Source organism: Microtus pennsylvanicus, chromosome 20 (genome assembly GCF_037038515.1).
Source record: "Microtus pennsylvanicus isolate mMicPen1 chromosome 20, mMicPen1.hap1, whole genome shotgun sequence".
Lineage (NCBI taxonomy): Eukaryota > Metazoa > Chordata > Mammalia > Rodentia > Cricetidae > Microtus > Microtus pennsylvanicus.
The window spans coordinates 10,915,400-10,938,738 of NC_134598.1; the positions used below are offsets into that span (position 1 = coordinate 10,915,400).

The 23,339-nt window shown below is 52.0% G+C and overlaps 3 protein-coding genes across 8 annotated transcripts; 1 reads left to right on the plus strand and 2 right to left on the minus strand.

The window, feature by feature from the left end:
* The first annotated feature begins 1,240 nt into the window (after positions 1–1,240).
* Cd63 (CD63 molecule) lies at positions 1,241–4,269 on the plus strand. Its single transcript, XM_075954483.1, has 8 exons — positions 1,241–1,366; positions 1,912–1,988; positions 2,924–3,112; positions 3,270–3,344; positions 3,433–3,528; positions 3,627–3,767; positions 3,932–4,015; positions 4,115–4,269. Exons 2-8 carry the CDS (start codon positions 1,923–1,925, stop codon positions 4,178–4,180), a joined length of 717 nt encoding a protein of 238 aa, XP_075810598.1. The 5' UTR covers positions 1,241–1,366; positions 1,912–1,922; the 3' UTR covers positions 4,181–4,269.
* A 978-nt stretch (positions 4,270–5,247) lies between these two features.
* Rdh5 (retinol dehydrogenase 5) lies at positions 5,248–11,728 on the minus strand. Of its 4 annotated transcripts, none has more exons than XM_075954335.1 (5): positions 11,046–11,712; positions 10,140–10,479; positions 9,741–9,999; positions 6,115–6,278; positions 5,248–5,895 (listed from the first exon to the last, which is right to left on the minus strand). In XM_075954335.1, the coding sequence occupies exons 2-5, from the start codon at positions 10,447–10,449 to the stop codon at positions 5,672–5,674; spliced, it is 957 nt and encodes a 318-aa protein (XP_075810450.1). In that variant the 5' UTR covers positions 10,450–10,479; positions 11,046–11,712; the 3' UTR covers positions 5,248–5,671. The 4 variants fall into 4 exon arrangements, with proteins under 4 accessions (XP_075810450.1, XP_075810446.1, XP_075810448.1 ...); XM_075954331.1 differs by having other exon boundaries at positions 5,255–5,901; positions 10,140–10,484; positions 11,046–11,728; XM_075954333.1 differs by having other exon boundaries at positions 5,255–5,901; positions 11,046–11,727.
* Positions 11,729–11,792: 64 nt separating this feature from the next.
* On the minus strand, positions 11,793–16,061 carry Bloc1s1 (biogenesis of lysosomal organelles complex 1 subunit 1). 3 transcript variants are annotated; one of them, XM_075954338.1, is made up of 6 exons: positions 15,940–16,061; positions 15,490–15,708; positions 14,771–14,843; positions 12,703–12,835; positions 11,975–12,086; positions 11,793–11,903 (listed from the first exon to the last, which is right to left on the minus strand). In XM_075954338.1, exons 2-5 carry the CDS (start codon positions 15,548–15,550, stop codon positions 11,976–11,978), a joined length of 378 nt encoding a protein of 125 aa, XP_075810453.1. In that variant the 5' UTR covers positions 15,551–15,708; positions 15,940–16,061; the 3' UTR covers positions 11,793–11,903; position 11,975. The 3 variants fall into 3 exon arrangements, with proteins under 3 accessions (XP_075810453.1, XP_075810452.1, XP_075810451.1); XM_075954337.1 differs by having other exon boundaries at positions 11,793–11,872; positions 11,968–12,086; XM_075954336.1 differs by having other exon boundaries at positions 11,793–12,086; positions 15,940–16,060.
* Between the last annotated feature and the right edge of the window lie 7,278 nt (positions 16,062–23,339).

Consider the following 23,339-nt stretch of genomic DNA (forward strand, 5'->3'; position numbering starts at 1 on the left):
AAAAAAAAAAAAAGATAGATGGAATAATTTAAGAAATTCAAAATCATCCTGAACAATTTAGTGAGACACACACACACGAGCTAGAAACAAGTCAAGCTAAGGCCAGGCATTCATAAGAAAGAATAATGAGTCGTTGTATATTTATTTGGAGTTGAGTTGTGGGTCTCCAAAGTGCAAAATATAAAGAATTAAAAAAAACCAAAAACCAAAAAACTTCATTTTGGTGCCCAACGTGGGGCCTGAGAAAGCCTTGAGTTCTAATTCTTTCTTTCTCCCTTCCTTCCTTAACCTTCTTTCCCTTCCCTCCCCCCTTTCTCTCTTTCTCCCTCCCTTCTTTGTTTTTCAAGATAAGGTTTCTCAGTAACTTTGGAGCCTGTTTTGTTTTGTTTTTGTTTTTTTTCGAGACAGGGTTTTTCTTTTTGATTTTCCGAGACGGGGTTTCTCTGTAGCTTTTGGTTCCTGTCCTGGAACTAGCTCTTGTAGACCAGGCTGGCCTCGAACTCACAGAGATCCGCCTGCCTCTGCCTCCCGAGTGCTGGGGATAAGGGCATGATTAAAGCTTTCCCATTTTCTGGTGAGAAGAGGAAGAAGAGGGGGAAGTTTATTCGACAACCGCCTTGCTAGCCTTGGTGCCCTTTCTCACATCTCCTTCAACCACTGGCTGACTCAGGGGCTAGGGAGCGCAGACTTTATTAATCTTTTCCCAGAAGGAGGGCCCAGGCTCTGACGTGTTGTAATTGACTTGTGGACCGGCTCAAGGCAAGGGCTTCCTCCGGTTTCCTCAGCCCAGGAGTCCCAGAAAATGGAGAAGTTGGGACCAGAACACCCTAGTCTAGAATGCTGGGAGACTGCTGGGACGTGAAGCCAGGGGCTTTCTGGAAGTGTTTACTCTCGCCCCACCCAATGCCCCGCTCTCCGCGGGCTCGGGGATGGGGGCGGGGGCTCGAACCGGGACGCAGCGGGAGGTGTGTGGCTCTCGTGACACTCTCGGTGGGGGTTGCAGTCGGCCGAAGGCCATTTTGACACTTGGCCTCGTCTATGCCTCTGGGCAACTCTGGGCGGCCCCTCCGTCCTCTGGGGGCCCCGGGAAGCCTGGGGTCCGGCGCCCGGTTCGGGCTTTCCCGGTAGGGGCCACGTGGCCCTGCCCGGGCGGGGGGCTCGCCTCCTCCTCGCCCGCCAGCCCCGGTGACTCAGGCCGCAGCTGTTCCCGCGTCACGAGGGAGGCTGGCGGCCACCCCGCGGGGGAGGGGGCTGGCTGGAGCCGGGGCGGGGCCGCGCGGCAGGCGGGGCGCGAGCGGGGGGCGCAGGCGGGGAGACAGCGGCTGACCCGCGGCCGGAGAGCATCGTGCGACGTCGGGGAGCGCAGGTGAGGCTGGGCCGCGGGTGCCGAGGGCCCCCGGGGACGTCCCGGGGGGACGCGCGCCCAGCCGCCCGCGAGCAGCCGGCTGCTCGCCCGGGCCCTCGAGCAACTTTGCCTCGAAGTTGGCGACGCCCGCGGGGCGCCTGGCGCGCCGCCCCCCGGGGAGGGGAGGCCCTGGCGGCTCCGGGGTCGCGGCCTGCCGAGCGCAGGCTTCGGCGCTGGGCGGCGGCCGGCGGGGGTCGCAGTCCGGATCCGGCGCAGGAAGGACCGGCTGCGGTGCGGCGGGCGGCCGCCGGGGTCGTGGTCTGCACGGTGCCCGGCCGCGCCCTCCGTGCGTCCTGGGATCCCGAGGTCCCGCTCGCTGCGCGCCCCCCCCACCCCTGTGCGGCCGCCGCGCGGAGGGGACAGGGAGACGTGGATCTGAGCGCGGGTTTCCGGGTGGGAAGGGCCGCGGTGGGGGCCGCGCAGGGAAGGCTGCGAGGGCCGGCGGGGAGCTGCCGAGCCGGTGCCCACTCGGCCTGATCCGATCCCTGTGCTTTCCGCGGCCCCAGGCCCAGCAGCCATGGCGGTGGAAGGAGGAATGAAGTGTGTCAAGTTCTTGCTCTACGTTCTTCTGCTGGCCTTCTGCGTGAGTAGTGGGGGCAGAGGGACGGGGTGCGGGGAGTCTTGGAGCCGGAGCCATAAGGGGTGAGGGACCCAGGAACGGAGGCAGCTGGAGGCCAGATGTGGAAGGAAAGCCCGAAGAAATGGCCCAGGGCAGAACGCACCCCTTTCCCGCTGGCTTTCCGGGACCTCGGAGGAGAGTTTGGACAGAGAATGGCCACCCTAGTTGGGCAGCACCCCCGCTCAACCCCCTCCTGGCCCTTCCTGTCTGGTGACCCAACCATTTGTGATATGGGGTAGTGGGGCAACCTGCCAACGGTCTGATGGTATCGCCACGGGGCTACCCCAATCCCCACCCTGTGTATTCATCTCTCTTCTCTACCCTCTCATGGAGGTGGGGGGAAGGAAAGGCTCAGCCCACTTTCTTTTGCTCCTGGCTTGAGAAGCTAGTGTTTGTTCTGAGTGGGGCCACTCTTAACCCCCTCTTTCTGCCTGGCCTAGCTGGCCCTAGGACCTTAGTCACTGGAGTGAGGGGGCAGTTCTGGAGAGAGACTACCTGAGAGTCCTCCTGTGTGAAGAGCCATTTACAGGAAGGCGTGACACCTGATCCCCCTTCCCCGAGTGTCTTGAACAACTTCCCAGCCTTCCCTGTGGGGCACAGATGGGCAGACTGCCTTCTTTACAGTCAGGGCTCCCTGGAGGTGTTAACAGTCTGCTTTCTGGGACAGGCGGTGGTGGCGCACGCCTTTAATCCCAGCACTGGGGACGCAGAGGCAGGTGGATCTCTGTGATTTCGAGGCCAGCCTGGTCCACAGAGCGAGTTCCAGGACGGAACAGAGCTGTTACACAAAGAAACCCTGTTTCTAAACAAAACAAAACAAAACAAACAAACAAACAAAAAAACTGGGTGGAGGTCAGGTGTGAGGGCGAGGATCTGACCAAACCCACCTTTCCCCCCAGGCCTGTGCCGTGGGATTGATCGCCGTTGGTGTGGCGGCTCAGGTTTTCTTGAATCAGACCATCAGCCAGGAGACCACGCCAGCCTCCCTGTTGCCTGTGGTCATCATTGCAGTGGGCGCCTTCCTCTTCCTGGTGGCCTTTGTGGGCTGCTGTGGGGCCTGCAAGGAGAACTCCTGTCTTATGATTACAGTGAGTGACGGGGGGGACAGCGTGACTCCTGTGACGGCTGGAGGGCATTTTTGTGGTGAGGTGGGTGGGTGGGTGAGGAGCACCAGGAATTGACTGGGTCAGAACAAGCCTCTTAGATCCAGACGTCAAACCCGACGCCTGCCCTGTGCTTCTGCAGTTCGCCGTCTTCCTGTCTCTCATCGTGCTTGTGGAGGTGGCTGTGGCCATTGCTGGCTACGTGTTCAGAGACAAGGTAAGCCGGGAACAGGGGAGCCCTGGCTCGGGTCACCCTGGGACTCTAGGGCTTGAATTCTCTCTCCAACATGCTTTCCTACTCGTAGGTGGAGTCAGAGTTCAGTAAGAACTTCCAGAAGCAGATGCAGAATTACCTGAAAGACAACAGAACAGCCTTGGTTCTGGACGGGTGGCAGCACCAAGTGAGTGGGAAGGCGGGGGAGAGGGACAGTGGGGATGGAAGGTTCTCATCTCTGGCTTGATTGAGCAGCTTTCCTCCCTCCCTTCCTCATTCTCCTAGTTTAACTGCTGTGGGGCTAATAACTACACAGACTGGGAGACTGTCCCTGGGATGGACAAGGACCGAGTCCCCGATTCTTGCTGCGTCAACGTCACTGTGGGCTGTGGGACTGACTTCAAGTTATCCACGATCCATACTCAGGTAGGGAGAAGACATTAGACTGGGGAAACTTGGGAAATGTTTCAGGAGGCAGGAGAGAGGCTAACGGGATCAGGGCTGGGGCTGAGCTCCGGGGAGGAGAGGGCTGGGAGATGGAATAGGAGGGAGGTAGGACCTCTTGGTATTCAAGCTCGCTTTTCCCTCAGGGCTGCGTCCAGAGCATGGGGGCTGAACTGAGGAAGAATATATTGCTGGTGGCTGCGGCAGCCCTGGGTATTGCTTTTGTGGAGGTGAGGAACACGTGCAGGGCATCTGGGGAGCCTGGGCAGAGTGGCCCTTGGATGGGTTTGGGGAAGCTCCCCAAACTTCATCTCCATCTTTCCTTTTAGGTCCTGGGAATCATCTTCTCCTGCTGTCTGGTGAAAAGTATCCGAAGTGGCTATGAAGTAATGTAGGGGGGGTCTGATCTCTTATGTCTTTTCATCTAAGGGAGTGGATTCTCCAGGTTTTTCAATTAAACGGATTATTTTTTCAGACCTGAAAAGGAGATGTTCTCAGTTTATCTTAGAATGAAGGATGGCCCCTTCCTTTTCCTTCTCCCAGTTCCTGCCCAGGGAATAGGCAGGCATATTTAGGGGGTTTTGGGAAAGGAGTCTTTTGTTAGTGTTGGCTGGTTTGGCCGTGGGAGAAGTGGGGAACCAGAGGAGGAGGTGCCAGTGTCCCCTCTCCGAGCCCTGTTTTGTGTTGTCTGCTGGTCTTCAGTGTTCCTAGAGCATTAACGAGGCCATATCCTGCATAAGACCAAGGGATTTTTCCACACAGGGCCTACATGGTAAAGCCTGGCCCATGTCTATTTTGGACCCCTCTTGGCCTTCTGATGCTTTAAGGGCGAGCAGACTCCTCCTCAGTTCTTGAGGAGGCCTGGCTCCTTTTTCGAATGGTTAAGTTGCTTGAGACCTATGCAGCCAGTGTCTTGATTCTTTTGCATTAGATTATAGGAGAATTTAAGTATTTCCTTCTTCCATGGAAGCCACCCAATCCGGCTCAGAGCATTTTCATCACCTGTCCTTCTGTCCTGCAAACATTAGATAATGCCCTGCCAGGTGCAAATAAATGCTCGCTACTCCACGCAGAAAAATCGGACAAAAGTGCCCTCTTGTGGCCATCTCTCCAAGTGCAGCTCCAAAAAGCCTAAGTGGAAGGTAGTTCCTTACACCCCCCAGTGGACAACAGAAGTTTTGCAGGCAGAAAGAGTACCCACTCTAGGCAGTTGAGGGATTTTAGACACTAAATCTTGCCAGGCTCCCACGAGTACCTTCACTTCTGTCCACCTACTTTTTCTTTTAAAACAATACATATTTATTGAGAGCCAACTTTGTGCCAGGAACCAGGCAGCCCCAGAGTGGAGACAGAAATACATGTTTTTGTAAACCTGCCCAGCGGGTCAGTTATTCCAGGGTCCGGAAGAGGCACTATCTGAAAAAGACATGGGCGGGAAAGAGGAACGGGGCCAAGCAAAATTCTCTTGTCAAGGTCTCACTTTATTAGTGAAATGGTTGTGGCTTATATAGCCCTTGAATGAGGAATTTGGCTTGGGATGGGGGCAGGGGCATGGCAAGGGCAGGAAGGGATCTTGCCGGGGCAGCAAAGGTCACAAGTCACACTTGGTCACCGGTGTTCTCTATGCAAGCCGAATCGTTGCTTTTGTGATTCCAACCACAAACAATTCTCTAGATAATTGGAATGTGGGGCGGGTTCCGCTAACAGAAGTCTCTCAAGGTAGTTGGGTGTGGGGTGGGCTCCGCCAACAAACAGTTCTCAATACAGTTGGGGTGTGGGGCTCTCCGCAAACATCCCCAGGACAGTGGTCCCTACTATACTTTTTGGGAAAATGGCTCCTGACATGTTTTGCCCTTCACAGTCAGCCCTTTGCTGGAAAGTTGGAATCAGGAGATTGACTGGGCAGGCCGGGGAAGGACCCGGGTGAGCACAGCGTCCACCAGACTGGCCGGAAGGTAGGAGGCGGGCAGCCAGAGCAGCTTGGCATCCCAGCCCGGGCTGTAGCGGGTTCGGGGGTGACGAGCAGTCAGGGCATGCTCCAGGCAGCTGGTCACCTTCGCCAGGTCTGGGTCACAGATCAGGTTCATGACCCAGCGCTGCACTTGGAGATCTGTATCTTGGAAGATGCCCATAGTTAGTGTGTGTGCTCCCTCCCTCCCCGCTGTCTTATACATCTCCCTCTTAGGCTGTCTTATACATCACCTGGGCTGGCTGCCCAGTTTGGGAAGCGACACCACCTCCCTCTGCCTGTCATTTTCCTCCCTACGAGGCCTGACCTTCCTGGCCCTCTTTTTCCCACCGTGCACTCAATATGGGCCCGGCTACTCACAAGAAGTGAGGAAGGTTTCCCCGTAGTGAGCCCGTGTCGCCGGTGGTAGCCGGGCCCAGCAAGCCTTCAGCGTGTTTTCCAGACTCTCCAGGCTGGTCACAGGGGTTCGGAAGAAGCCAGGTTCCACGATGGAGACTTGTACTCCAAATGGAGCCACGTCACGCCTGGAGGGTGGGCAGAGGGGTCCCACGAGTGAGGGGTCTGAGGTGTGACGCATCCTGACGGGAAAGGCTGTTGCTGGTGGGCCCGGGATGGGGAGCTTCTTGTTTTTCTCCCTGGCACTGAGGATAAACCTCGGGCCTGTGTATGGTGGACCAAAACTGCTCCTTACCACCACCAGCCCAGGGCTGGTATCTTTCACTTTTTCCTTATAGTCTCTTTCTAAAGCTTATTGAATATTTATGTGCGTTGCATGAGTTCATGGGTATGCAGGAGCCTTCACTGGTCAGAAGGTGTCTGGTCCCTTGCAGCTGGAGTTACAGGCTGTCGTGAGCCACCTTGTGGGTGCTGGGGGAGTTACAGGCTGCTGTGAACCACCCACCATGTTGGTGCTGGGGACCAGTCTGGTCCTCTGCAAGAGCAGATTTTAATCCCTCTTATCCTCCGAGTCATCTCCCTGACCCCTTGTTTTTGTGTTTTGAGACAGAGTCTCACGTAGCCCAGGCTAGCATTGAACTGGTAACTTCTGTCTCTGCCTTCCATGGATTGGAATTACAGGTATGAGCCATTATGTAGGCTGGATATTTCTCTCTCATTTTTTAAAATTTTTTTCTTTGAGACAGGGTCTCACTGTGTAGTCTGGGCTAATCTTCTTGTGTATGTGTGTATGCCACTGTCCATGTCTGGATGTCACAGGACAGCTTGGTTTCTTCTACCATGGATGTCCACTATACTCAGGATGTCTGGCTTGTAAGGAAGTGCTCAGCCATTTTGCTGGCTTGAAAGAAAAAAAATTTTTTTTGAGATTGGTTTTCATGTAGCTTGAGTTTGCTATATAGTAGAAGTTGGCTGGGAAAATGCTAGGATTACAGGCCTGTATCACTCTGCGGGGGCAGGGGGGATTGTTTTGTGGCCCAGGCTGGCCTCAGTCCCTTGCCTCAGCTTCCCTAGTCTTGGGATTATGGGTGGGTCTCATGAAGCACACCTCTATTATGTATTTTCTTCTATTAACTAGATTAATGGTTAGCAAGCTGTATTTCTTTTACTTTCGTGGTGGTAGGTACTTGGGATCAAGCCTAAAGTCTCAGGCTGCTAATGTAGTCCAGATTAACTCTGAATTCAGGATCCTTCTGTTCCTGTCTTCAAAGATTCACGTAAATGTGTGCGTGTGTGCACATGAGTGTGTGCACATGTGTGAGTGTATATGCACATATGCATGAGGGTCAGGAGAGGGCATCATGTTACGTGGGTATGGGTCCTCATGATCACCCAGTGATCATAACTGGGGAGCCTCTCCCCACCCCATCCCCCATTCCTTACTTTTTCTTGATAGTAAATTTTGACATACTACAGGCCAGACAAAATTAGTGTTTTTATTTATTTTGCTACAGGGTTTTACCATGTAGCCCTGGCTGGACCGGAACTCATTATGTAGACCAGGTTGGTCTCAAACTCGGATACTCTTGCATCTGCCCTGAATGCTGGGATTAAAAGGTATATGCCACAATATCTGGCAAAATTAATGTACTTATATAACCATTTACAATGTAACTATTTAAATATATAAAACCATTGTTAGCCTGAAGGCAGCTGAGCCCATGTGGTTGATAACTGCAGGCTGTCAGTTCTTGATCTAGAGCCTTGTAAGATTGAGTCCTGAGTACTGGATGTGAGGACTCTAGACTGGTATTAGCTGGCAGGTGACTTGATAGTTCAGGTAGGGGTGCATCCTGCCGCCCTGTTCTGGCCTGGGCTGAGACTCAAGTGATGCTGACTGGAAGAACAGGCCAGGGGACAGAACAATGAAATTATCTGTCAGGAACGGTGATGAAGGCAGCCTTCCTGACTCGGACTCTCCTGCTCCCATGGTCGTCTTTGCTCCTTATGGTCCCACCGACTTTGAACATTGGTGTCCAGATGTTATGGGAGGCCCGAAGTGAAGGCTGTGTCTGTGAGCCCAGCACTTGCAGAGTGAGGCCAGTCTAGGCTACAAAGTGATACCCTATCTCAAGAATAAAAGGAAAAGGGACAGGAGAACTGGCTCAGCGGTTAAGAGCATTAGCTGCTCTTCCAGAGGACCCAGGTTCAAGTCCTAGCACCCACATGGCAGCTTACCACTGTCTGCAACTCCAGTTCCAGGGGATCTGACACCTTCATATAAGACATACATGCAGGCCAAACACCAATACACATTAAAAAAAAAAAAAGGACCTCGTGGTCTATAGTAGACCCTGTCTCAAAACTGAAGGGCAGACCTGGCCTAGGGGCGTGTCTCAACACTCCTACTGTAGCCCACAGTAATAGCTATTCATACAGAATGGGAGAGAGGATGGAAAGAAAAAATCCGAGTTTTTTGTTAATAGTGATATGAGGAGCCAGGTGACGGTGGCACCTTTAATCCTAGCACCCCCCGGGAGGCAGAGGCAGGAGGATATCTATGAGTTTGAGGCCAGCCTGGTCTGCAGAGCGAGTTCCAGGACAGGCTCCAGAGGTACACAGAGAAACCCAGTCTCAAAAAAACAAAACAAACTAACAACAAAAATAGTGATGTGAGGGCTGGTGGGATGACTCATCAAGGAGGAAGGGCTCCTGCCTCGCCACCTCAGAGAGGTTTACTTTGAAATGCAAGTCATAACACCTGTACATTCATGTGTACATGCGTGCACACAATATGTATGTGTGTCTGTTTTCTGTGTGTGAATATATATATATGTAAGTAAATGCCATTTAAAAATAAATGACAAAAGGTTTCCCCAACATCTAAGGCACTGATGGGTTCTAGTACTTACCCCACTTTGCTCTGAACCCCCACGAGGCAAGTCTCACTCTGACTTAACAGATTTGGAAGAAAAAAAACCAAACATAAAGAAATAACCTCGTTAGGTGTGTGGTGGCTCACATCTGTAATGCCAGTGCTCAAGAGGCTGAGTAGGAGGATTGCTAAGAATTTGGGGCCAGCCAGGACTACAGAGTGCAACCCTGACTCAAAAAACAAATAGGTTGGGCAGTGGTGGTGCACGCCTTTAATTCCAGCACTTGGGAGGCAGAGGCAGGCAGATCTTGGTGAGTTTGGGGCCAGCCTGGTCTACAAAGCGAATTCCAGGACAACCAGGGCTGTACAGACAAACCCTGTCTCGAAAAACTGCAGGAAAAAAAACAAACCAAAAGTCCCTGCTTGGTGTGGTGTGCTCACACACCGTTAAGCTCAGCACTAGGAGGCGGAGGGGCAGAGGCAGGCTGATTTCTGTGAGTCCCAGCTCAGTCAGGATGGCACAGTGAGACTTGTCTCAAATAACACACACAAGTGTAAGCTATTTAAGGACATAGCCTGTAGGTGATAAAGCCTGGGGTTTCAGCTTTCTATAACCCTGTCTCCTCTTCCTGTTCTGGCCTGTCCCAGCATCCAGTGTACCTGTTAGTAAGATCCCCGTCCCTCTCCAGGCTGGGCTGGAGCTCTGCACCCTCACCTCAGGCTGTCAGAGAAGGCCTCCAGGCCAAACTTGGAAACACAGTAGCCCCCGCCATTGGCTGCTAGACGACCCAGGACGCTGGTGATGTTGACCACTCGGCCCCGGGCCTGCTGTAGCAGAGGCAGCAGGGCAAGGGTGACCCCGATGGGACCCAGTGTGTTCACATTCAGCACACGCTGGAAGTCATCCCTTGTCAGCCATGGTGTAGGCCCGATGATACCAGCCACGCCAGCGTTATTCACCAGACCAAAAAGCCCTGTGGGGAAATGACAGACACAGGCTGGGATTCTGGGAAGGTTTCCTTCCTGGGAGGATTTGAACCCCATTCCTCCCCACAACCCCAGTAACTCCTGGGATTACTGTAGAGACCAGGTTCCCAGGGGCTCCACTACTCACCAGTTTCTCCGACGTGTGTCTTTACCCACTTGGCAACCTGCTGGACGTTCTGGGGATCGGTGACGTCCAGCAGTGTTGTGTGGAGGCGGGAGGAGGCCATCTGCTGTAGGTCTTCTGCCCCAGAGGGGGTCAGGCAGCTGGCCAGGACTTGGAAGCCTTTCTGGTCAAGTTGCAGTGCCAGAAGGCGCCCAAAGCCCGAGTCACAGCCAGTGATGAAGATGAAAGCATTGCTGGCAGGCAGTCTCTGCCGGTCTCTGAGCAACCACAGCACTGCCCACAGCAAGGCACTCAGGAGCAGAGGCAGCCACATGGTTAGATGCGGTGCCCTGCAGATGGCAGCCTAGACTGGGCGGGAAAGCTTGTCATTCCCACTGCCCCTTCAGCCCTGGCCCCTACCGTCTACTACGCTGGAAATGTCTGGTCTGAGCAGACCAACCAAGAAACCATCCGCTTGGCAGATGATTGGCAGGTTATGGCTTATTGTGCCAAACAGATGTGGGCACACACTAGCAAACAAGCTGACGTTTGTAGCTAATGAAATCAACCTGAGCTGGCGCTGTGTACAAACGTGTTGTGTGGGAGCAGAGGGACCTGGGGTACCACTGTACCTTCCACTAATCCAGGAACACCAAGACCCTCTGGGTGCATCCTTGCCTTACTTCTGGAGTCAAGAGCTCTGCATTTCAGCCCTGGTGGCCTCAAAGTGAAGCTGGACACCTTCACTGTCTTGGAACCTGTTTTCTCATTTAGCAAACTGCGCTGCGATACCCACCAGGGCCATCTCAGCATCGTGGGAGGGCTGCTGTGTGAGGACAGCGCGTGAAGCTGGAGGCCTGAATGACCAACACATGCCGTCCCTAGCAAGTCTTTTCAGAGCACCCGGCCCGTTCCCACCGCTCCACTCACCTCTGGGCAAAGCAGGCAGGCAGGCACACAACGTGTGAAGCTTTTTCGTCCAGACTTTGCTCCCAGCCTTCCCAGCTCCCACACTCGCTACAGCTAAGGCCAAAGTCTGGAGGGATGGACTCTTGCTGCCGAGCAGGGGTGTTAAGTCTCTCCGTGTTTGGGGGGTGGTGAGGGCAGCGATGAGGAGGAGGAGCTAAGAGGCTGAAGCTAGGTTTTGGCAGAGGGCAGCTCTGCCCAGGCCCCCCTTAGGCTGTCTTTCTCAGCCTGGCCTCTGGACCGGCTATGCTACTGTCTCCTAGGAGGTAGGAACTACCAAGGATGGTAGCTGCCCCTCTCTGTGGGTGGCCCTAGACCTGTTATTTTTTTTTTTTTCCTTCTCAGCCCTAAAGTGCCCCCAGGAATTAATCTCCCATCTGGCCTAGACTCATGACACTGCTTAGCGGCAGCCTGGAAGAGCATGTGAGCATGTGGTGGGGTAGAGAGCCAGAGCCGAGGACTAGGTCTGCTCCCTGCCTTGATTCCCTGAAGGAAACTCCAGTCTGGAAGTAGAAAGTTTCGAGCAGAGGCCTCCTCTGGGCAGGCATGAGGAAACTTCCGGCTCAGCCAGAAGGCACCTGCGCCAGGCTCAAGGAAGAGTAGGTGCAATGAGAGGAACATTGTCACCCTCCACAAAAGGCACTGGTCCATAGGAAAACGACCTGGAAACCCCACTACCATGCAGGAGTAGTGACTCCGTCAAACACCACACAGAATGGAACCTTGTGTTTTATTTGTGGCCTACCAGTCTCCCTCCTGTTCGGGAGGGTAAGAAGAGGGTTCGGGGAGAGGTGAGAGGCTAGGATGGGGGAGAGGCGAGAGGTTAGGATGGGGGAGAGGCGAGAGGCTAGGATGGGGGAGAGGCGAGAGGCTAGGATGGGGAGAGGCGAGAGGCTAGGATGGCGCAGACCGCAGCTGCCCTTTGTAGACGTATTCCAGTGCGGTGGCAATGGTGCGCATGTCCAGCTCGATGCTCCGAGCCCAGTTCTCCACATCCCCAATTTCCTGGGAAGGGGAGAGGAGATTGGAGGCTAGGAATCAGGGTGGATAGATTACGCTTCCCAGGATGAGGTCGCTCACTCAGATACACCAGCTGCTTTTCTGTCTGTCTGTCTGCCTTTCTTCGAGGCGGATTACTGCAACATTACTCAGGTTGGCTTCCACTCTTGGCTCAAGCTATCCTCCTGCCTCAGGCTCCAGAGTACCTGGCACGACTGGATTATGTACCATACTGAGGGTTTTCTGTGGAGCCCAGGGCCCTAAACAACATGTCACTGAGTCACATCCCCAAATCCTGCCTTCAGCCGGGGGTGGTGGCGCACGCCTTTAATCCCAGCACTTGAGAGGCAGAGGCAGGCGGATCTCTGTGAGTTCGAAACCAGCCTGGTCTACAAGAACTAGTTCCAGGACAGGCTCCAAAACCACAGAGAAACCCTGTCTCGAAAAAAAAAAAAGAAAAAAAAGAAAAACCCAAATCCTGCCTTCTGACTTTTCTGATACCAGAAGGAATATCTGGGACCACCCCCACTTCCTCATTAACCCTAGGTATGAGACAGTTATGAGACTGAAGCTAGCCAATGGGGGCTCAAATAAAGGCAACGAAGTGTTGAGTGTGGCCCACCTTAAGTGCCTGGTTGAAGTTCTCCACCATTCCAATCCACTGGCCTGTCTGCTTGGCAAACTGGGCGGCCTGGACCTGTAGGGTCTTCACCTCATGGTCCAGCTTTCTCTGGTTCATGTAGGCCTGGGCCACACTAAGGATTGGAGGAGGAGGATGTCAGCTCATTCGGTTCATAGGGGGTGGTCTTCAGGGCCTATGACTGTGCTGGGAGGATCAGCCAGGAGGTAGAGCTGGGGAAGCCTTGGGATTCTGGCCTTTTCTGGGTATGACCCTAAGGAAGCAGGCTCCTTACAACTCTAGGGTTCCCAAGAAAGCCAATCTGGGAGCTGGGAGAAACATACCGTTCCTTATTCTCTCAAAGAGTTTCTGTAGCTGAGATGGGGCAGGGAGGGTTAACCTGGGGGATATCCCCAAGGAAGAAGCTGGAAGGGAAAAGGGGGCGTGGGAAAATTTAGCAGCAGGGACACATCTGGCAGTGATTTGAAGGCCCGTGTTCTCAGTGAGAAGCTGGGAAAGAAACCAGGCCCCTCCCTGAATCTGGGATGAGATGGGAGAGTAAGCCCCCTCCTTAGGAACCCTGGGTTAAATAAGCCTATCCCAAGAGATTTTCTTGGCTTTCTCACACCCACTGCCTTTGAGAGGGGGTCTTATGTGGCCCAGAAGGACCTCAAATTTGCTATAGGGATGAAGCTGGCCTTGACCCAATCCTCCTGCCTCTACTGTCCAAGTGCTGGGATTACAGGTGTATAGGCACTTGCCGTCACACCTAACTCTCCCACCCATACTCCTTTCACCCATAAAGACGAGTGAACACACACACACACACACACACACACACACACACACACACACACGACATACTCCTGTCCTTACGCTGCGGGCAACACTTCTTTTCTGGTCAATCAAGGTTCTGGCTGTGGTTGCCATGACTACCAAGGGGTTGGTGCTCTGATTTTTTTGCTTCTTTTTTATGTAACTGCCGTTTTCTCTCTTACTAGTAGCTGACCTTTCCATTCCCGATCCCAGTGCTCTAGGTCAGAAAGGAGACTCCACATCCGGTGCCGCCACCCACTGGAATGTGTGTGTGGGGGTCCGGGAAAGCGGTCAGGGCACCTGACAAGGGCTGAGACAGACCAAGCCTTTGTTTCGTTTTCTGGAGAACAGGAGCTGTGGGTAGCAACACAAAACCCTTTCTAATCTGGATTTGGCTTAGCTGCCCTCGAAACTTGAATGTAGGGTGGCATCTAACAGTCTCACAAATGGTAGCAAAGGTGCCAATGGGGGGGAGGAGCATTGAGAGAGGACAGCTGTCTGGAGACCAAGGAGACCAGAGGCTCCAACCACAGCCATTTTCCACCTACTCTTTCAGATGAGTAATGGAGATGACCCCCAAGCCCTGCACGTCTCCCTTGGGTGACTCAGTCTCTGGATTTACAACCGAGCCGTTCTGCTTGCTCTGAGTGGAAGGCATAGTGTGAGCCGCCTTTCTTCCCCTAGGCTGACTATCAAGGCACCATCTCTGCGTTCCTCTGAGTCACGCAGCTCCAGGAAGTCTTTTCAAGTCTTTGGCTATCATTGGCTTCCTCACTCGGGGTAGAGGCTGGGGGCAGAGTCCCTGGAGACCAAGAAGGAAGGGAAGAGACAGCCTGGTTTTGTCATAGCTCTTGGCATAGGCTCTTCCTCAGTTCTACCAGCTGGGCCCTCTTGTTCCTGCCAGTTGTTTCCCAGGCTTGCCAGAGAGTAGGAGGGAAGGAAGGAAAGCGGGATGTGGTGAGACAGGTTGTCCTTCCCTCCCACCCAAGTGACAGCTGGATTTAAAAGGGTGAATCTCGAGTTCGCCAGGTGGCATCAAGCTGTGCCAGGGAGGTTGGTATGGTATTCTGGCAACTTTCCCGACCACTGCAGCTGCTTAGGGGTCAAAGCTGACTCAGGTCTCCGTGAAGTTACATTAGGGGGAGGGAGGGAGGTCAGGGGAGTAACTGGAGCACCTGGATCCTTTAGGAGGATGGCCCAGACTTTGTCTAACCAGGGTGGATGGAGGAAACGAGCTGAGGGACGAGGTTCATACCCCACATTGAGGTGATCCACCAAAGCTTCGGTCAGGCAGGTCGCGGCAGTGATGGCCTCTCGCCTCCTCTTCTCTGGGGAAGGGGAAAGGGATTGGAGCAGACTTCGTATTTAAGAGGTGGTGCCAAGGGGTTCCCTACGTACTTCTTACTGTTCTGGAAACTTACTATTCTGGTCAACTAACGTCAGACCTTTAAAAAAGAACCTCACAAACATAAAACCAAACCCCTTTATTTTGGAGGTGAGGAAACTGGCACCCTGCGAGGGGAAGGGACTCTCTCCCTCAAGCACGCCCAGGCCTCTTCCCAGACACCCTTTCTCCATTACTTTGGGCAATGGATTGGCAACTCCAGGATTCCCAGTCTGGGCCTTACGATCCGCGCTTCACAGCCTTAGCTGCGGTGGCAGACCGGCTGGAACCCACTGGGCGGCCCCCAACTCCCTCCCACTTCCGGTGAGACGCTGCCTGGGCCAATGGGCACCGCGTGTCAAGAGCCAGGGGCGGGGCTCAGACGTCGCCTCGGCGGGATCGGGGAGTTGCCGAAGGGACCCGAGCGGGTTGGCAAGGGAACGGAATTTGCAGAAGTGCCCCAGTTCCCTGCCCTGCACTTGGGTCGCCCGCTAGCCGGCGCCCTCCCCTTAATTTGGGAGGTTGCCCGGGCCCCAGGCTTCCGGCAGAAGCCAGGCCGCGGCTGGGAGGGCCGAAGGGACTGCGCTCACCCTGCAGCTCCTTGCGTTCATTCTGCTTGGCTTGATGTTCTTTGAGCAGGCGGGACAGCATGGTCGTATCTGGCTGGGTTTGGGAGCAACGGGCCCCTCCCTCGGGCTGCGGGAGCTGGGTTGCGCCTCGGCTCGCCAGGGCGGGGTCACGTGGCCGCGGCGTCACGTGACGCCGGAGCCGCCCTCCGCGTTTGGCGTTGGGTAATTGGTAGTACGTCCCTAAAGGAGGGAAGGGAAAGGTTGGCTGGTGGGTGAGCTGATCTTTTTTCAGTGAGCTCATTTTTCAGAGTTGGAAGCGCTTTCCCGTTTGGTCAATCTGAAGCGTCGATTTTCACGTGCCCTGGCCGTCAGGCCCCGAGAGGGTTGGAGGCCTCATGCTGTCCGTCCCAGTTCTGTTATTGGGGTAGCAGAAGCTCTCCAAACTCATTGAAATTCTTTTCCTTCCCTCACCTTCCTTCCTGGCAGCGCTGGCCGGTTCTCAGTGCGTTCCCAGGGCCTCTCCTTAGAAGAGGACGCGTTCTCTTCCTTCCCAGCCCTCTCGTCATCTCGCTACTCCACCCAAGGTTCTCTCAGCTCTGGGTGATCACGGTAGTGAAGCATTTTAAGGCACCTCTAGCGGCCTTCTATGGAGCTTTGCTAAGGCTGCGGGCTGTGAGTGGTGAGCGTGCAAGTCCATCCCTGTCCTTTTGTGGTCAGGGAATGCGAACCCTTTTTAGCCGTGGCAGAAGTCTTAAGTGCTGCAGCCAAAGTGCAAGGTAAATTATACAGGGCCTCTCTGACGAAGGAGGAATGCTTCCAGGATTAATTCCAGCAAGAAAAATTATAAACATCATCAATTTATTGCTGTTGTTACAGCCTGTCTCTGCCCCTTGCTCTGCCTCTCTGCTTGCCTACCTGTCCTGTCTGTCTTTCTGTCTGTATTGTCTCCTTGTGCTTTTCAGGATGGCCCGGAATTCAGGAACCTTCTGATTCAGACCCACAAGCAACTGGGGCTGTGGGGTGCATTACAAGTGTGCAGACAAGTGTGCGCTGGGCGGTGGTGGCGCACGCCTTTAATCCCAGCACTTGGGAGGCAGACGCAGGCAGATCTCTGTGAGTTCGAGACCAGCCTGGTCTGCAAGAGACAGTTCTAGGACAGGCTCCAAAGCTACAGAGAAATACTGTCTCCAAAAACAAAAACAACCCCCCCCCGAAAAAAAAACAAGTAGTGTACAGGCATACCTCATTGAGGTGGCAGGAGGCTTTGATCCTAGCACTCCCAAGGCAGAAGCTGGGGGATCTCTGTAGATTCAAAGACAGCCTGGTTTACATATATAACAAACTCCAGGGCCGTCAGGATTACATAGAGAGATCCTGTCTCAAAGAAAAGCAAGCAAGCAAACCAACCAACCAACAACAACAACTACAACAACAAAAAAGTGAAGACATGCTGGGAAAAATTTGGTCAATTTGCTTACCCACTCAATAATGTTTTATTGTTACTGAAATAAGGTGATTAGATTAATATTTAGTAGATGTAAACCTGTCAGGAGGCTGAGGTGGAAGAACGGAGAGTTCTAGATCAGCTTGGGCTGCATAGCAATACCCATAGCAATACTCCCAATTAAAAAAAAACCAACCAAGCCAAACAAAAAAAATTCCAGCAGTGTATGCACATGCCTCTAATCCCAGCACTCTGGAGGCAGAGGCAGGTGGATCTCTATGAGTTGGAGGCCAGCCTGGTCTACAGAGCTAGTTTCAGGAGAGCTAGAGCTATACAGAGAAACCCTGTTTCGAAAAACAAACAAACAAACAAAAAAACCCAAACCAAACCCAACTCTTGACCCCAAATTTTTAAATTTATTACCCTTCTCTGAAGGGTAGATTCCAGGATACACACCCACCCACCCACCCACACCCACACACATGTGTACGATTCAGGTGATTCTAAAATGCATCCAAAGTTGAGAAACATGGGAACAGTCCATGCCCATGTCCTGTTTACGGCTTTGTCGTTTACTCATTTTCTGACCTATGGCACAGGTGAAGTTGATTGCTTGCATTTACTAGCAGAGGGGGGACAAATGGGTGCAGATCAAATCAGAATATTCTTGAAGTTCCTTCCTTCCTTCTTTCCTTCTTTCCTTCTTTCCTTCTTTCTTTCCTTCCTTCCTTCCTTCCTTCCTTCTTTCCTTCCTTCCTTCCTTCTCTTTCTTCTCTCTCTCTCTCTTTCTTTTTTTTTTCTTTCTGTCTTTTTGAGACAGGGTTTTCTCTGTGTAGTTCTGACTGTCCTGGAACTTGCTCTGTAGACCAAGCTGTCTTCAAACTCAGAGATCTGCCTGCCTCTGCCTCCTGAGTGCTGGGACTAAAAGTGTGCGCCACCACTGCCTGACTCAGTTCTCTCTTTTAACATATGGGTCCTGAGGATGAAATTCAGAGCTTGCTTGCCCTCATTCAACAATTTGAAGGATGGTATCCTATATCCTGGGAGGTGTAGGACCATCAAAAATGAGTGGGGGAGAAACATGAAATTGTTAAAAGACAGGGTTAAGCAGAATTTCATTAACTGTCAAAATAACATTAGGAACTTTCGTTTTCTATTATTATTAATTATTATTATTATTAATATTATTATTGTGTGTGTGCCCACTGTGTCAGAAGAGGGCACCCGATCCTCTGGAGCTAGAATTCAAGGCTGGAGAGATGGCTCAGAGGTTAAGAGCATTGCCTGCTCTTCCAAAGGTCCTGAGTTCAATTCCCAGCAACCACATGGTGGCTCACAACCATCTGTAACAGGGTCTGGTGCCCTCTTCTGGCCTGTAGGCATACACACAGACAGAATATTGCACACATAATAAATAAATATTAAAAATAAATAGAATTCAAGAAAGTTATAAGTCACCTGTTGGGGTGGTGTGAGCTGAACTCAGGTCCTCTGGAAGAGAGGTGTACTGGGTGGTTTTGTGTGTCAACCTGACACAGCTAGAGTCATCAGAGGAAGGAGCCTCCTTGAGATCCAACTCTAAGGAATTTTCTCAATTAGTGGTCATTGGGAGAAGGCCCAGCCCATGGTGGATGGTGCCATCTCTGGGCTGCTCTTCCTGGGTTCTATAAGAAGGTGGGCTGAGCAAGCCAGGGGGAAACAAGCCAGTAAGTAGTTCCTCTCCATGGCCTCTGCATCAGCTTCTGGGATCCTGCCTTGTGTGAGTTCCTGTCCTGAAGTCTTTCAGTGATGAACAACAATGTTGAAGTGTAAGCCAAACAAACCCTTTCCTCCCCAACTTGCTCTTTGGTGATGGTGTTTGGTTTGCTACTAAGACAGTAGCAAGAGGTTTTAACTGCTAAGCCACCTCTCCAAGTACCCACCATAAACTTTTTAAGTAGGAACTGGATTGGGTGTAGCTCAGTAGTGGAGTGCTTGCATAGCATGTTTAAGACTCTGAGTTTAATCCCTAGCACTACACACAAGAGCTAAATAAAATGTTGGATAATATCTATGTATCTGTGTCTATTATAAACACTTCCTGGGCATTCATAATCGGCCAAGCGCTTTGTGTGTTCATTTGATTCCTAGGACAGCGCTGTGTAATATTGCTGTCATCTCTCTTACGCAGATGAGGAGTCCGAGGTAGAGCTCAGTTAAGAGATCCAAATAGGCAGAGTTAGGATGCACATTCAGGCTGATTCTAGAGCCCGAGACTGCATTGCATAAACCATGGGAGAGACCTCAGAAAGGGGAGACCCTAAACTCTTTTCAGGGGAGCTTGCTGGGTGTGAACTAAAGGGAATCCTGGAAGGGGAGGAGCGTTTGGGAAGAGGCTCTGTTCTATATACTGGTTGATCGGAAAGAGTGAGAGGTCACAGGGCGGCATGGCCCAGGCTCCTCCCCCTCCCGCTCTGGTCCCTGCTTCTAACAGCAGTGAGCAAGCAAAAAAGAGGCAGGATGGAAGATGCCTGGTGCTTCACTCCCAAAGCTTTGGGGCTTGAGAGAGAAGGGTTAGGGTTGGCTGGGTACCAGAAAAGAGAGACATAATTAAGAGAGACACAGAAGGTGGGCTAATGAGAGGGGTTGGTACTGGGAATTTCAGGAGTGACTCAGAGAAAAGATTAGAGTCATCTTGTATTCCCCTGACCTACCTTGGCACAACATCCTGACATTTTTCACACTAGAGACTGCCAGGGCTACAGAACAGACACCAGTCTCTGCCCTTCTTTCCCACATACTGGCTGTTCCTCTGCCCGAGAGCTGGGAAGCAGACACAGGGTGCCTATATCTGGGAACTCCAACTGATCTCTACAGGGTTATCTTTAGTCTGGTTTCCCCTTATTTACTGTGTGACTCTGGTTTCCGCTGTAGTTGAAGCTCATTAGCTTTTGCTGACTTTGGCAAAAGTGGGACACAAGTCTCCAGAGGATGGCTCCTCTATTAAAAATTCCCCCCTCCCCCTCCCCTTCCCCTTTCCCCATCCCTCCTCCTCCACTCTTCCTCCTCTCCCCTCTCTCTGTAGCATGCTTTTGTATATGTTTATTTGTATTGCTTGGGTCTGAGTGTGTGTGAGGCACACATGCGTGTGTGTATGGAGCCTGGAAGTTGATTCTGAGTGCCTTCCTCAATGGTTCTTCACTTAGTTTATTGAGGCAGGGTCTTTTGCTGAACCTATGTTCACCAGTTCTGGCTAAACAAAGCAAACACATGGAAACCCACAACAACCAACCAAACAAAACCCCAAATCCCCCAAGTAAACAAAGTAAAAAAAAATGAATTTGAAATCGCATTCTGCTCACTTCTCTGTGTGATTTTGCGCCCGGCTTCTTTTCCCTTGGAATGAATGCGTGCGGCTTCACGTTCCCATTTTCATGTTTCCTTGTTTCTTTGAGGTCTCTCTCAGAGTTAGCTTTATTGAACAAACTCCAAATTGAGCGTCCAGGCCAAACCTTAGTGCTGGGAACTGCTGAGTTGTTAGGGGTTGGGCGACGACTGAGGGAGGACATGGAGGGAGTGGAGAAGGCTTCACGTACTAGGAAGTTTGGCTGGGCTTCAAGAGAGGGGGCTCTTGGCAGTGTGGCCAAATTCCAAATGTTGGTCTAAAGCCAGGGCTCAAAGAAAAGGGCCCTAAGATGGTCTAAATGGCTCCCTGTGGGAAGTGACCCCTCGGTCCTCTTTCCAACATACAAGAGTTTCTTTTGGGTCCTCAAGAAGCAGAGTGGTCAAGCCATCTCCCTCCGGACTTCACATTTAGATTCTTTCTTTCCCAGCCACTCCCAGCATGAGCTTTGGCTACAGGCAGAATTCAGAGGCCTGCAAAGGCTTCCAGTGCTTGAGAGGTGGGTGGGGTGAGCGAGAAAGTCCTCAAGCTGTGTGTCTTGGGGAGAGAAAGCCTGACCCTTGACACACACTCCAAGCCTTTGTTGCCAGAGGGGGTGGAGGGTGAAGTGAACCATGGAGTGTATCCGCTACAAGTGCTTGCTTATATGTTAGAGACAACAGCTGGGAAAAGTATGTATTGGGGAGCTGGCAAATAGGGGTTCCATATACAAGTAAAGAAGGTATTTAGGGAATCAGGAAGGTATGGGAGAAAAGGCCACTGTCTTTCTTGGGTATGGACATTTCTCAACTAAAATATTTCTGGAAAGAATTTTAGACTGACAGAAAATTGCAAAAGTAGTGTGCAAAGGCCTGAGGACCTTCTGCTCAGTTTCCTGAACATGCAATTGCACTATGACATCAAAACCCTGAAGCTGACATCGGGACAATGCCATTAACAATCCGCAAGCCTTATTAATTTTTAAATAAGTCTTTAAAAAACCCCAAACTCGTCATGTACGTATGTATTCATTTGCGCTCGAGGACTGTGCAATTTTCCCCCCGTATAGATTCCGCCTCCACCACAGTACAGAGCCTACAACTGGGAAGGAGCTGCCCCGAGCTGCCCCTTAGTACTTGGACTCACCCCCCGGCAGACACTCATGTGATCTTTACCTGCGTAGTCTTGTCATTTTGAGAATGTTATATCAATGTTATAATGCAGTATTTTTGTGTACGCGGTGTTGGGAATCATAATCATGTATGCTAGGCAGGGGCTCCTCCACTGAGCTGTGCCCCTGCCCTGAGCTCGGCTGGACTTTAGGTTGGCCTCACACTAAAGATCTTGCCTATGAGGGCTTGGATTGAAGGGGTGCAGTACCGTGTCCAGCTTTGAGCATTGCTTATTAATTTTACTAATTTCTAAACTTTTTTTGAGACAGGGTTTCTCTGTAGCTTTGGGGCTTGTCCTAGAACTAGCTCTTGTAGACCAGGCTGGCCTCGAACTCGCAGAGATCCTCCTGCCTCTGCCTCCCGAGTGTTGGGACTAAAGGTGTGCGTCTAAACTCTTGACTCAAAGACAAGACGTTTTCTGGCAGGATGTTTAGTGTCTACCTTCCCTCCCTCTCTGGGTTTCTCCAGTTTCTTTATGTCTGTTCACCTACAGTGTAGCTCAGCACTGCAACACTCTGCTCAGGATTATCCCTGGGGAAATATATTTGTCTTCATTACTAAGCTGGTCCAGTAGTCTTGTGTGTTCTTTCCCTCCCTTGCCCCACTATTTATAGCCAGGCTAATTTTGGGTGACCAATCTCTCTTATTTTCTGCTTCTTCCTCCTGTGGCGGGTGAGGTGACTTCTCAAATATTTGGGCAGAGGAGGTCAGAAGCAGATTCTTGGCATCTGATTTCAGCCTCCGATTTATGGGAAGCTGGTGGAGCGCAGGGGAGTGCAGACCAGACCGAGGCAAAGCTGCAGGTGCAGAAAGGAAGGCAGCTGGGGCTCTAACGAGGCTTTGACCTGAGTCAGAGAGAGGCTTGGGGAGGAGTCATCAGCACTGGGTTCCATCCCAGTTTTGCTCCTTTGTGTGTTCATAGCATCTCTTTTCTGCTGACCGGGGCTCTGAGACACAGCACGCTGGAGAGGAAATGCCCGGGGACACTGAAGGAAAACCCTGGTAGAGCCAGCCTTGCATATGTGTCTGTTCATAGCAGCTGTTTAGAGGGGTGCTGCAGCCCTGCAGAGCGTAAAGAAAATGCCCAAACTAGCATCTGCATTTAACTCACCTGGCAACAAACACTGTCCTGTGGTCAGAGCAAGAGCCCACAGTTCCTTTTTCTCTGCTGAAGAAGTATAACCTGAACACAGGAGAGAGATGTGAGGACATAGGAAAGGGAAGAAGAGAGTTCGCAAGAATATGAGGTATTCGAAGGGCAGAGACAATAGAGACAACAAGAAATGGTCTTGAGAAAGGTCTCAAGAGTGATGAACCCAAGAAGGGTGGGGTGGTAAAAATAGGCCTTCAAAGTAAGCGTCAGAGTGCCATACACAAGACCAATGCCTAGTAAGAAAGAGAAACCAGCGGGCGAAGTGGAAGGCTGTGAGGCTACCATTTTGCCAAATTATTTCCCATCTAGTCCCTGGCACTATTTCTTGATTAGAGTTATAAATAGCAGAGAGATGGGAAAAAAGTCCCCTCCCTTTGTGTCTATCCCAGAGTGGGGGAAGGGAAAGGAAGCTGGGTAGGCCTTTGGGTCTCTGGGAAGAACTCTTCTTGTTTTTGAGACAGGGTCTTTTGTGGCGATCTCTTTTCTGATGCCCAACTCCTGCCTGAACCAGCCCAAAACCCTGTGCCCCCTTTTGATTTATTTATTGACACACCATCTCACTTTGCAGCCCTGGCTATGTAGACCAGGCTGGCTTCCTTGCGTCTATTCTGTGCTGAGGTTACTTACAGGTGTGGGCCACAAAGCCTGCCTTCCATTTCCCCTCTTTGCTTTGAGACAGGGTGTCACTCTGTAGCTCTGCCTGGAATGCTCCATGTAGACCAAGCTGGCCCCGAAGAGACA